This window comes from Dendrobates tinctorius, unplaced genomic scaffold, assembly GCF_039654945.1.
Source record: "Dendrobates tinctorius isolate UK_male_01 unplaced genomic scaffold, ASM3965494v1 ptg000120l, whole genome shotgun sequence".
In the NCBI taxonomy this organism is placed as follows: Eukaryota; Metazoa; Chordata; class Amphibia; order Anura; family Dendrobatidae; genus Dendrobates; species Dendrobates tinctorius.
In genome coordinates, this window is record NW_027361788.1 from 41565796 (window position 1) to 41580435 (window position 14640).

General features: G+C 51.8%; 1 protein-coding gene across 1 annotated transcript in view; it reads right to left on the reverse strand.

The window, feature by feature from the left end:
• Positions 1 to 14291, reverse strand: part of LOC141046672 (ficolin-1-B-like) — a 121036-nt gene extending 106745 nt beyond the window's left edge. Inside the window, exon 1 of the mRNA XM_073541248.1 lies at positions 14156 to 14291. Within this exon, the coding sequence (XP_073397349.1) occupies positions 14156 to 14237 (82 nt within the window). The 5' untranslated portion in view covers positions 14238 to 14291. The remainder of the gene's footprint in view (positions 1 to 14155) is intronic.
• Positions 14292 to 14640: the final 349 nt, after the last annotated feature.

Below are 14640 nucleotides of genomic sequence, written 5' to 3' on the forward strand. Positions count from 1 at the left end.
GAAAGATTCTGGACAGTCTGCAATTTCCCCAACTGTTTAGGAGCAGTGGATGGGAAACACATCCAGATAATAAAACCCAAAAGAACAGGCTCTGAGTACTATAACTATAAAAAGTACTTTTCTACAGTACTCATGGCCATTGCGGATGCAGACTGTCTGTTTCTTGCGGTGGACATTGGGGCATTTGGCTGGGGGAATGACTCACCGGCTTTTAAGAACTCTGACATGGGCCGTAGGTTGTATGGTAACCATTTTAATTTCCCCACACCACGGCCTCTTCCCCACACCGAAGGTCCGCCACAGCCATTTGTAATGGTTGGGGAAGAGGCATTCCAAATGTGCCAAAACCTACTGAAACCCTACTCCAGTCGTGACTTGGACCACACCAAAAAAATCTTTAATTACAGACAGACCAGGGCCCGAAGAACTGTAGAGTGTGCTTTTGGTATTCTTGTCTCCAGATGGCGCATTCTTGGCACAGCCATTAATCTAAAGCTGGAAACAGTGGATGAGGTGGTGAAGGCGTGTGTGGTTCTTCATAATTTTGTAATGGCTAAAGAGCACCCTCACTTTGAACTCGAGGAACCAGCTGCAAACCCATTGCCTGAATTCACTCAGCACCCTCTCCCTTCATCCGTTGAAGTTGGCCAAATGAGGGACCAATTTGCGGCCTACTTTACCTCAGATGTAGAATGTGTGGAATGGCAAGATCAAATGGTGTGAAATGGATTTCTTGTGTGTATGTTAATAAAAAACCTAATTTCATACCTGTACCGAGTGCACCCTGTTTTTATACACTCCAAAACAATAATCACCTGGCCAGGTGTACCAGTGAATTCATGATGCTGTGTTTTGTTCTTCATGAATGTACTAGTACTCATGGCCATGTGACTTCATACACGCAAGTTGTATGACCTTTATCATCTCTATAGTTTTTGTTCAATGTGCAGCGACGGTGGAGATAATACAACTAATATTTGTATCACATGGCCTGATGTTACAAATATTGCTTTTTTTTAGCAATTTTATCCTTCACTTTCAAAATATTAGTTGTATGATCTCCACTGTGACAACAGTATGAACGCAGACTTGAGAGATGATAAAGTTTATACAACTTATACAATCCCCGGGCTGGGTTTCATGGTGGTGTTATCATACCTGGGCAGGTGAATACACATATAGGTTAAACCACAGCATCGCTACAGTCTGCGGGCAATAGATAATGCAGACTGAAATGACGCTGCACGTTAACTCATTTGTGTATTCTCCTGCCCAGGTGTGATAAATAGTTATGATACGAGGCCAGGGTATTGTACATATGACGTGTATTTTCTCCATCATCTCTTCAGTCTATTTGCCACAGGCTGAATAGATGATGTGGTTAATTACAAAGTATATCTAGAATCCTCTAGCCTTGTGTCACAAAGATTGAAGTGATGATGATCAAAACACACCATCATTAATTCACTCTTTATGATACATGGCAAGGTAACAATAGATATGCCTTGCACTCAACACCATCCTCTATTCAGTCTGTGCAATATTAGCAGACTGAAGAGAGTGGTTGTGAAAATACAAGTCATATAGTTGTGTTTTTTTGACTACACAGATCTCCATGAATGACACAAGAAACATGTGACAGGTAATGGAGCTATGTGGTGGCAAATACACATATTGTATGGCACAGTGTGTGTACGGCGAAGTGTGTGTAGCCGGCGAAAGACACATTGATCAAACATTGTTATGGTATACCATAAATTCACATTTATTTCTAAAAAAAAAAAAAAACATTTTATTTGGACCGACTTTTTGGAGAAGATGGAGGCAATTTTGGGGTGTGGAGAGATGAGGAATAGCTCAAAGGGGGGAATGGGGTTCTAGGGGAAGGGGCGACGAAAGTAGTGGGGGAAGGGAGCTCAGGGATGGAACTGGAGGCAGGTTGAGACACACTGGGGGGTGATGGTGGAGGGAGGGTAAGAGTCCTTCTTTTTTTTGTTTCCTGTTGCCTTGTGGGTCCTGCCTGGAGTGCCTGCTAGTTGTGGACCTCCTTGTGGTGGGTGAACGCCTGGAGCTGGTGGACCTGGGAATGGTTTTTACAAATATAGAATGCAGGTCACCCCTCTGCTGCTGATGCTCGGTGGTGGCGGTGGCAGTGCTGGTCCAGGCAGGAGGAGCGGTGGTGATGGTGGTGCTCAAAGCAGGAGTATCAGTGGCGGTGGTGGTGCTCAGAGCAGGAGGAGCGGTGGTGGTGCTCCTAGCAGGGGGAGCAGTGGTGGTGCTCCTATCAGGAGGAGCGGAGGTAGTTCTCCTAGGAGGATGAGCGGTGGCGGTTCTCCTATCATGAGGAGCGGTGGCAGTGCTCCGATCAGGAGGAGCGGTGATGGTGTTCCTATCAGGAGGAGCGGTGGCGGTTCTCCAATCAGGAGGAGCGGTGGCGGTGCTCCTATCAGGAGGAGCGGTGGCGGTTCTCCAATCAGGAGGAGCGGTAGCGGTGCTCCAATCAGGAGGAGCGGTAGCGATTCTCCTATCAGGAGGAGCGGTGGCGGTGCTCCAATCAGGAGGAGCGGTGGCGGTGCTCCTATCAGGAGGAGCGGTGGCGGTTCTCCAATCAGGAGGAGCGGTAGCGGTGCTCCAATCAGGAGGAGCGGTAGCGATTCTCCTATCAGGTGGAGCGGTGGCGGTTCTATCAGGCGGAGCGGTGTCGGTTCTCCTATCAGGCGGAGCGGTGTCGGTTCTCCTAGGAGGATGAGCAGTGGCGGTGCTCCTAGCAGGCAGAGTGGTGGCGGTGCTCCAAGCAGACGTGGTGGTGGCGGTGGTGGTCCAGACAGGAGCAGCGCTTGCCATGGTGGTGGCGGTGGAGTATCCAGCAGCACTCGGACTTACGGTGGTGTAGTGGTGTCCGGCTTGGCTTGGAATGCAGGTGGCCGTGCAGTGGTATGTAGCAGAAGTCAGTAGTGACGTGAAGCGAGTCAGTGGTGGCACAGATGGAAATGCCACCACTGACTGCTGCCCGTACTGACTCTGCTGCATAGCCTGCATGAAAACATTGTTGCAGGCCTGCATCACAGTCATCTGGAGATCTGGACTAAGGTGTTCCGCCATGGCCCGTTCAATTTTGCTAAAATGATGGTGCGCTGGTCTGTTGAGGTCGGCTTCCAGACGGTCAAGGCAACTGTCGACAGAGTGGAAGCGGTGGTCCATATGGTTAAAACCGCATTCCATGAGGGAAAACCGCTTTCCACTCTGTCTGCCAGCCCCTTGATGGCATTCTGAAAGGCCGAGCTCAAGTGAAGGAACTCAGGCATGACTTTCCTGTCCGAGGCCCTATGCCGCTGGTGGGAATTGCCCGCAAAACCAGTGGCAGAGACCTGGGACAGGGGAAGACCTGAAAGACCAGCTTCCTGGTCTCCAGTTGTATATGTTGCTGACCTGCAAGATGCTTCCTGGCTGTTGGATGGCTGGGGCGGGTCCGAGGCAGCTTGATGAAGGACCACTCCAGGGACAGGTTGCAGGGTGCTGTGAAAAGCAAATAAAAAACATTAGTATCATGCATTTACAAGCGCCAACTGCTGTGGAATAGAAAAGCACTGATTAAAAAACAATACAATACACCAAAATACTTATGCTCTGGTGGCAAGGACCGGTCTTAGGAAAGCTAACTCCTGATGATAATGGTATTTAGTTCTGGTCCTTGCCGCTGAACCACTGCGAACCTAGTCCTCATCACGAACATCCCTGTTGAAGCGGTCCTTCATCGAGCGCCAACGGGTTCTGACTTTGTTCACTGTGGGAAAAACAAAGAAAAAAAAATTGCACCGATGGCAAAATCTCTATCATGACACACACCTGTGTTAACATGGCCACGTGTCAATGCGGCATCACGCAGCAATACAATAGACAATGCACTCATTGTTGGCCAATCTAACACAATTGTGTATCATGCTAGAATATATCTAGCATGAAACACACCTGTGTCAACATGGCCAACAGTCAATGCGGCATCACACAGCAATACAATAGACAATGCACTCACTGTTGGCCAATGTAACACAATTGTGTATCATGCTAGAATATATCTAGCATGACACACACCTGTGTGAACATGGCCAACAGTCAATGCGGCAGCACAAATCATTGAAATACTTAGGAAAATCCTTGCGGACCCTTTGACATGCGTTGTCCCAGCCATCCATCAGCGCTGCGGCCACCTCATTCCACAGCTGGTGAGTCACCAACGAGTTCGCGTGCTGTGGATCACGGCTGTCCCACAACGGGACACGCTACTGGACCAGGCGAATCAGGGCGTCATTGTCCAGAAAGATGTCTTCATCCCGTTGTGGAACCTAGAAAAACAAAAACAAAATTAGATTCTTGGAAATATTTGTAAATGAAAAAGAAAAAAATACAGAAAAGAAGAAAGATTTAAGATTAAAAACATGATGGAAAAACAGCCAGGGGGAAAAAAAAGAAAAGAAAAAAGAAGGACATTCACAGTTAGTCTATACTTACAGCCCGTCCGTCTCACCGCCGGCACTTGACTTGGCTGCTCCTGCACTTTCGGACTCTGAAAACGTGTCCGATGACGTCTGAAAAAGAACAAAAAATAATTTTAAACATGTGTACATGTTGAAGCAGATACTTGTAGGGCAGGAACATACTCACATCACACTCTACTTGGGCCAGTTCACCACGGGACGGCCGATATTCATCCCCAGAAGACATGCTACAATAAAAAAAATAAAAGGCATTAGTACATAATACATTTGAAAAGACAGGCAGACCTTAGATTTTAGAATACTCACATTCTTGATGCTGCAGCTTTGATCCAAATAATGGCTCTGGTCTGTTAGGCTACTTTCACACATCCGTTTTTTTAAATCCGGCATGATGCGGCGAAATTTGTGTAAACCGGATCCGGAATTGGATCCGGTTTTTACACATAGAATGTAATGATCGCCGCATCATGCCGGATGGACATGCGGCACCTCCGGGTTTTGCCGGATACGGCAAACATGCGCCGTCCGGCGTCTGCAAAAAACGTTGGCTGCAAGGTTTTTTTGCAGCGCCGGACCGGCTTTTTCAACTGCGCATGCCCGGGCACTATGAGTTTTAACCCCACAAGTGCCCGGCGCGCATCTCTCTCTCTCCCCCTCCCCTTCTCTCTCTCTCTCCATACGCTCCATACCTTTCTTTGGCTGGCTCTCTCGTCCCCCTCTGTCTCTCTGGCTGCTCTCTCGTCCCCCGCTGTCTCTCTGGCTGCTCTCTCGTCCCCCGCTCTCTCTTCGGCTGCTCTCTCGTCCCCCGCTCTCTCTTCGGCTGCTCTCTCGTCCCCCGCTGTCTCTTTGGCTGCTCTCTTGTCCCCCGCTGTCTCTCTGGCTGCTCTCTCGCCTCCCGATCTCTCTCCGGCTGGCTCTCTCGACCCCCGGTGCTGCGGCTCCTTTAAATGTCCTCCAAGCCGCATCAGGGGCCGCATGTACATCCGGTGTCACCGCTGCAGGCCGGATCCGGCGGCCCGGCTATTCGCCGCAGGCCGCCGGACCCCTGACACCGGATGTCTGAAAGAGGCCTTACAGGCTGTCTGGTCTCTTGCAGGCTGTCTGTAGAGTATTGTTCTGCTAGTGAAAACACCTTCTAATGTACACAACCCCCCAAACAATGTTGCTTTGTGTAGGAGGTGGTTTAAACCAGTGTCTAGACATTGTTTACTCAAAAATCACATGCGCCCAAAAGCACTGGAGTGCGCATGACCAAGCGCACGCCTGCGCTACCATAGACTGTAATGTGTTTTTTGGCGCATTCTGCGCGCATGCGATTGCATGCACTTTTTTAACGAGGTCGGGCGGAACAAAAAATGCAACATGTAGCGTCTAGCGCACACCTGGAAAAAGCGCATGCGCACGAAAACACTGATGAACGCGTGCTTGCGCCCGCCATGTTAAACATAGGGGCGCATGGCGCATACGACCGATAGCGCATGATGCGCTGCGTGCAAAAACGCTAATGTGAAACCAGTCTTAGGTACGTCCAAGGGGGTGACAGATTCCCTTTTAGGATTGGCAGCTACTGCTCTGATGGGGTAGCAGAGTAGTTAAGAAAGGAGCCTACAGAAATCACCTAGAGAGCCGTTAGGCTGTGAGAGACAGACCAGAACACTAGAACCAGGTTAGTAACAGAACCTTGCATATTAGGGACAATACTTGAAAAGATGGAGTAAGGCTTGGTGGATACATTATGTCAAGATCACCTGATGAACTAAGCAGCATGACTGTCCTTGGGAACCCACCTTCTCTGCTCCAAGTGGGACAGGTGATCTGTTGATTGAGGTAAGATTGTGAGGTCTCAGTAGATACTGTAGAGGAATCTGGAGTTTCTGAACCAGATTTTTAAAAAGATTTTTCAATGCATTAGCCATGCGTATCTGACAAAGAAGGGAGGAAAAGTGCTCATAGGTCAAAAAGGTTCACCGTGAGGAGTCGTACTGTGGGCATAACTCCAATGAAAGCATAATATACAGTATATATCTATAATATAACGTGCTAAGCATCACTCTATCCAAAGCCTTTATAGACTGCGCAAGCGCGACGCGCCTGCGCAGTCTGGCTCCAGACAGAACGAGGCAGCCAACGGTGAGGGATGTGTATGGCGCCCGGAGATGGCAGTATGCTTACATACCGCAATCTCGGGCGCCATACATACATACTTACCTGACCGGGAGGAGCGTTGCCGCGGCGCTTCTCTTCGGCCGGAGACAAGGGCAGGATTGCTGCCGGAATCGCACATGCGCATGGCGCGATCCGGCACCATTTTACTGAAGACACGGCGCCAGACTCCTCCCCCGGCCTCCAGCAGAACGTAACAACGCTGGAGCACAGGAAAGAAGGGTGAGTATAAATGTTTTTTTTTTGTATATGTGCAGTTTAATAGGGGTGAGGGGACCATGCATACCAGGAAAGGGGGTGAGAGGACCATGCATACCAGGAAAGGGGGGTGAGGGGACCATGCATACCAGGAAAGGGGGTGAGAGGACCATGCATACCAGGAAAGGGGGGTGAGGGGACCATGCATACCAGTATTGGGGGGTGAGGGGTAGCATGCATACCAGGATAGGGGGTGAGAAGACCACGCATACCAGGATTGGGGGGTGAGGGGTAGCATGCATACCAGGAAAGAGGGGGTGAGGGGACCATGCATACCAGTATTGGGGGGGTGAGGGATAGCATGCATACCAGGATAGGGGTGGGAGGAGACCATGCATATCACGAAAGGGGAGTGAGGGGATCATGCATACCATGAAAGGGGGGTGAGGGGACCATGCATACCATGAAAGGGGGGTGAGGGGACCATGCATACCACGAAAGGGGGGTGAGGGGACCATGCATACCACGAAAGGAAGGTGAGGGGACAATGCATACCACGAAAGGGGGGTGAGGGGACCATGCATACCACGAAAGGGGGGGTGAGGGGTAGCATGCATACCATGAAAGGGGGGGGTGAGGGGACCATGCATACCAGGAAAGGGGGGTGAGGAGACCATGCATACCAGGAAAGGGGGGTGAGGAGACCATGCATACCATGAAAGGGGGGTGAGGGGACCATGCATACCATGAAAGAGGAGTGAGGGGACCATGCATACCACGAAAGGAGGGTGAGGGGACCATGCATACCACGAAAGGAGGGTGAGGGGACCATGCATACCATGAAAGGGGGTGAGGGGACCATGCATACCACGAAAGGGGGGTGAGTTGACCATGCATACCACAAAAGGAGGATGAGGAGACCATGCATACCACGAAAGGGGAGTGAGGGGACCATGCATACCACTAAAGGGGGGGTGATGGGACCATGCATACCACAAAAGGGGGGTGAGGGGACCATGCATACCACGAAAGGGGGGTGAGGGGACCATGCATACCACGAAAGGAGGATGACGAGACCATGCATACCACGATAGGGGAGTGAGGGGACCATGCATACCAAAGGGGGGGTGATGAGACCATGCATACCATGAAAGGGGGGTGAGGGGAACATGCATACCACAAAAGGGGGGTGAGGGGACCATGCATACCATGAAAGAAGGGTGAGGGGATCATGTATACCACGAAAGGGGAGTGAGGGGACCATGCATACCACAAAAGGAGGGTGAGGAGACCATGCATACCATGAAAGGGGGGTGAGGGGACCATGCATACCACGAAAGAGGAGTGAGGGGACCATGCATACCACGCAAGAGGAGTGAGGGGACCATGCATACCACGAAAGGAGGGTGAGGAGACCATGCATACCACAAAAGGAGGATGAGGAGACCATGCATACCACGAAAGGGGAGTGAGGGGACCATGCATACCACGAAAGGGGGGGTGATGAGATCATGCATACCACGAAAGGGGGTGAGGGGACCATGCATACCACGAAAGGAGGGTGAGGGGACCATGCATACCACGAAAGGGGAGTGAGGGGACCATGCATACCACGAAAGGAGGATGACGAGACCATGCATACCACGATAGGGGAGTGAGGGGACCATGCATACCACGAAAGGGGGGGTGATGGGACCATGCATACCATGAAAGGGGGGTGAGGGGAACATGCATACCACAAAAGGGGGGTGAGGGGACCATGCATACCATGAAAGAAGGGTGAGGGGATCATGCATACCACGAAAGGGGGGTGAGGGGACCATGCATACCACAAAAGGAGGGTGAGGAGACCATGCATACCATGAAAGGGGGGTGAGGGGACCATGCATACCACGAAAGAGGAGTGAGGGGACCATGCATACCACACAAGAGGAGTGAGGGGACCATGCATACCACGAAAGGAGGGTGAGGGGACCATGCATACCACAAAAGGGGGGTGAGGGGACCATGCATACCACAAAAGGAGGATGAGGAGACCATGCATACCATGAAAGGGGAGTGAGGGGACCATGCATACCATGAAAGGGGGGGTGATGGGATCATGCATACCACGAAAGGGGGTGAGGGGACCATGCATACCACGAAAGGAGGGTGAGGGGACCATGCATACCACGAAAGGGGGGTGAGGGGACCATGCATACCACGAAAGGGGGGGTGAGGGGTAGCATGCATACCATGAAAGGGGGGGGTGAGGGGACCATGCATACCAGGAAAGGGGGGTGAGGAGACCATGCATATCAGGAAAGGGGGGTGAGGAGACCATGCATACCATGAAAGGGGGGTGAGGGGACCATGCATACCATGAAAGAGGAGTGAGGGGACCATGCATACCAGGAAAGGGGGGTGAGGAGACCATGCATACCAGGAAAGGGGGGTGAGGAGACCATGCATACCATGAAAGGGGGGTGAGGGGACCATGCATACCACGAAAGGAGGGTGAGGGGACCATGCATACCACGAAAGGAGGGTGAGGGGACCATGCATACCACGAAAGGAGGGTGAGGGGACCATGCATACCATGAAAGGGGGTGAGGGGACCATGCATACCACGAAAGGGGGGTGAGTTGACCATGCATACCACGAAAGGAGGATGAGGAGACCATGCATACCACGAAAGGGGAGTGAGGGGACCATGCATACCACTAAAGGGGGGGGGTGATGGGACCATGCATACCACAAAAGGGGGGTGAGGGGACCATGCATACCACGAAAGGGGGGTGAGGGGACCATGCATACCACGAAAGGAGGATGACGAGACCATGCATACCACGATAGGGGAGTGAGGGGACCATGCATACCACGAAAGGGGGGGTGATGGGACCATGCATACCATGAAAGGGGGGTGAGGGGAACATGCATACCACAAAAGGGGGGTGAGGGGACCATGCATACCATGAAAGAAGGGTGAGGGGATCATGTATACCACGAAAGGGGAGTGAGGGGACCATGCATACCACACAAGAGGAGTGAGGGGACCATGCATACCACGAAAGGAGGGTGAGGGGACCATGCATACCACAAAAGGGGGGTGAGGGGACCATGCATACCACAAAAGGAGGATGAGGAGACCATGCATACCATGAAAGGGGAGTGAGGGGACCATGCATACCATGAAAGGGGGGGTGATGGGATCATGCATACCACGAAAGGGGGTGAGGGGACCATGCATACCACGAAAGGAGGGTGAGGGGACCATGCATACCACGAAAGGGGGGTGAGGGGACCATGCATACCACGAAAGGGGGGGTGAGGGGTAGCATGCATACCATGAAAGGGGGGTGAGGGGAACATGCATACCACAAAAGGGGGGTGAGGGGACCATGCATACCATGAAAGAAGGGTGAGGGGATCATGTATACCACAAAAGGGGAGTGAGGGGACCATGCATACCACACAAGAGGAGTGAGGGGACCATGCATACCACGAAAGGAGGGTGAGGGGACCATGCATACCACAAAAGGGGGGTGAGGGGACCATGCATACCACAAAAGGAGGATGAGGAGACCATGCATACCATGAAAGGGGAGTGAGGGGACCATGCATACCATGAAAGGGGGGGTGATGGGATCATGCATACCACGAAAGGGGGTGAGGGGACCATGCATACCACGAAAGGAGGGTGAGGGGACCATGCATACCACGAAAGGGGGGGGAGGGGACCATGCATACCACGAAAGGGGGGGTGAGGGGTAGCATGCATACCATGAAAGGGGGGGGTGAGGGGACCATGCATACCAGGAAAGGGGGGTGAGGAGACCATGCATACCAGGAAAGGGGGGTGAGGAGACCATGCATACCATGAAAGGGGGGTGAGGGGACCATGCATGCCATGAAAGAGGAGTGAGGGGACCATGCATACCAGGAAAGGGGGGTGAGGAGACCATGCATACCAGGAAAGGGGGGTGAGGAGACCATGCATACCATGAAAGGGGGGTGAGGGGACCATGCATACCATGAAAGAGGAGTGAGGGGACCATGCATACCACGAAAGGAGGGTGAGGGGACCATGCATACCACGAAAGGAGGGTGAGGGGACCATGCATACCACGAAAGGAGGGTGAGGGGACCATGCATACCATGAAAGGGAGTGAGGGGACCATGCATACCACGAAAGGGGGGTGAGTTGACCATGCATACCACGAAAGGAGGATGAGGAGACCATGCATACCACGAAAGGGGAGTGAGGGGACCATGCATACCACTAAAGGGGGGGTGATGGGACCATGCATACCACGCAAGAGGAGTGAGGGGACCATGCATACCACGAAAGGAGGGTGAGGAGACCATGCATACCACAAAAGGAGGATGAGGAGACCATGCATACCACGAAAGGGGAGTGAGGGGACCATGCATACCACGAAAGGGGGGGTGATGAGATCATGCATACCACGAAAGGGGGTGAGGGGACCATGCATACCACGAAAGGAGGGTGAGGGGACCATGCATACCACGAAAGGGGAGTGAGGGGACCATGCATACCACGAAAGGAGGATGACGAGACCATGCATACCACGATAGGGGAGTGAGGGGACCATGCATACCACGAAAGGGGGGGTGATGGGACCATGCATACCATGAATGGGGGGTGAGGGGAACATGCATACCACAAAAGGGGGGTGAGGGGACCATGCATACCATGAAAGAAGGGTGAGGGGATCATGCATACCACGAAAGGGGGGTGAGGGGACCATGCATACCACAAAAGGAGGGTGAGGAGACCATGCATACCATGAAAGGGGGGTGAGGGGACCATGCATACCACGAAAGAGGAGTGAGGGGACCATGCATACCACACAAGAGGAGTGAGGGGACCATGCATACCACGAAAGGAGGGTGAGGGGACCATGCATACCACAAAAGGGGGGTGAGGGGACCATGCATACCACAAAAGGAGGATGAGGAGACCATGCATACCATGAAAGGGGAGTGAGGGGACCATGCATACCATGAAAGGGGGGGTGATGGGATCATGCATACCACGAAAGGGGGTGAGGGGACCATGCATACCACGAAAGGAGGGTGAGGGGACCATGCATACCACGAAAGGGGAGTGAGGGGACCATGCATACCACGAAAGAGGGGGTGATGGGACCATGCATACCATGAAAGGGGGTGAGGGGACCATACATACCACGAAAGGGGGGTGAGGGGACCATACATACCACGAAAGGGGGGTGAGGGGACCATGCATACCACGAAAGAAGGGTGAGGGGACCATGCATACCATGAAAGGGGGGTGAGGGGACCATGCATACCACAAAAGGAGGGTGAGGGGACCATGCATACCACAAAAGGGGGGTGAGGGGACCATGCATATCACAAAAGGGGGGTGAGGGGACCATGCATACCACAAAAGGAGGGTGAGGGGACCATGCATACCACAAAAAGGGGGGTGAGGGGACCATGCATACCACAAAAGGAGGGTGAGGGGACCATGCATACCACGAAAGGAGGGTGAGGGGACCATGCATACCACGAAAGGGGGGTGAGGGGACCATGCATACCACAAAAGGAGGATGAGGAGACCATGCATACCACGAAAGGGGAGTGAGGGGACCATGCATACCACGAAAGGGGGGGTGATGGGACCATGCATACCACAAAAGGGGGTGAGGGGACCATGCATACCACGAAAGGGGGGTGAGGGGACCATGCATACCACGAAAGGAGGATGAGGTGACCATGCATACCACGAAAGGGGAGTGAGGGGACCATGCATACCACGAAAGAGGGGGTGATGGGACCATGCATGCCACAAAAGGGGGATGAGGGGACCATACATACCACGAAAGGGGGGTGAGGGGACCATACATACCACGAAAGGGGGGTGAGGGGACCATGCATACCACGAAAGGGGGGTGAGGGGACCATGCATACCACGAAAGGGGGGGTGAGGGGACCATGCATACCACAAGAGGAGGGTGAGGGGACCATGCATACCATGAAAGGGGGGTGAGGGGACCATGCATTCCACGAAAGGGGGCAAAAGGGGGGTGAGGGGACCATGCATACCACGAAAGGCGGGTGAGGGGACCATGCATACCACGAAAGGAGGGTGAGGGGACCATGCATACCACGAAAGAAGGATAGGAGGGTGAGAGGACCATGCATACCAGGATAGCGGGGTGAGAGGACCATGCAAACCAGGGTATGGAAGTGAGAGGACCATGCATACCAGGATAGGTGGGTGAGGGGACCATGCATACCAGGATTGGGGGGGTGAGAGGACCATGCATACCAGGATTGGGGGGTGAGGGAGCCATGCATACCAGGATAGGGGGGTGAGGGGACCATACATACCAGGATAGGGATAAGGGGGTACCATGCATACCAGGATTTGGAGGTGAGGGGACCATGCGTACCCGGATTCGGGGGGGTCCATGCATACCAGGATGAGGAATAGGGTACCATGCATACCAGGATAGGGATGAGGGGTGCCATGCACACCAGGATAGGAGGGGGGCAGCACATACCAGGATGGGAGACCATATACCAATAAAAATGCTCACCACCCGGGCATAGAACGGGTTCATAGCTAGTATATATATATATATATATATAAAAATAAATAAATATAACATATATAATACACTTTCATTGGAATTATGCCCACAGCATGACCACAGCACAAGTGCTAAACAGCAGCACGCTCGCTTAGTGGTTAGCACTGTTGCCTTGCAATGCTGGAGTCCTGGGTTTGAATCCCACCAAGGACAACATCTGCAAGGAGTCTGTGTTCTCCCTGTGATTGTGTGGGTTTCCTCCGGGTCCCTGTTTCCGCCCACATTTCAAATACATATTGGTAGGAAATCCTGATTGTGAGCCCCAATGGGGGCCAGTAATGGGGACAGTGCCAATAATGTCTTTAAAGTCATGTGGAATTAATGGCACTAACTGAGTAAAATAAATAAATATATGATGACTGTCACCAAAATAAAGGATACCACAAATATTAAAATTATGTTAGGTGAATCCACCGATATCATTAGCACTCTTATGTGTATGGGGGCTTCTGACTCTCCCCCAACAGATGATGTCAGAGAACGAAGGATCTGACAAGTCTGATTTTGCACTGCCAATCCTTTTGTTCAATGTACAATAACTCGCCAGAGATGTCTCTCATAGTGAACACAGGCATATTCGTGTGTCTGGAAGAGTCAGGAGAGAAAGTCTAGCTATCCGCTGAATGACAGCTGTCTATTGTGTATGGGAGGATTAAGAATGTGAGTGTCACGTACCTGGACAGGTGTCATCTGCCCAGCTGCAGAAAAAGGTTGTACCGAGCAGGAGAACCAGTATATTCTGCGGTGAGAGGACCATGGCTGCTTCTCCCACAGCTGCTTCGACCTTCTGCCACAGCAGAGTTTATACAGTAAATGCAACAAGAGCAATCTTTGACCCCATAAACCGAAAAACAAAAAATGGGCGTTTGTTATAGAGAAACTAAGGTAGGTTGGTCCATGAACATTATTGATTAGTAGGGAGATAACCAAGCATAAGAACCCAATGCTCTGTTTCTTTTGACACCTCAACAATTCCCAATATAATACCCCAGTCTTAGAAGATGACTCACAGAAGCACTCCTCCTCCTCCCATCAAAGTTTGTAGCCACTTAAATGAACAATTGTAAGTGCACAGTGCTATATAATATGGTGATAGCAGTATATTACCGGTAATAGGAAAAAAATGATTGAACTGTTTCTTTAACCCCTTCCTGACATGC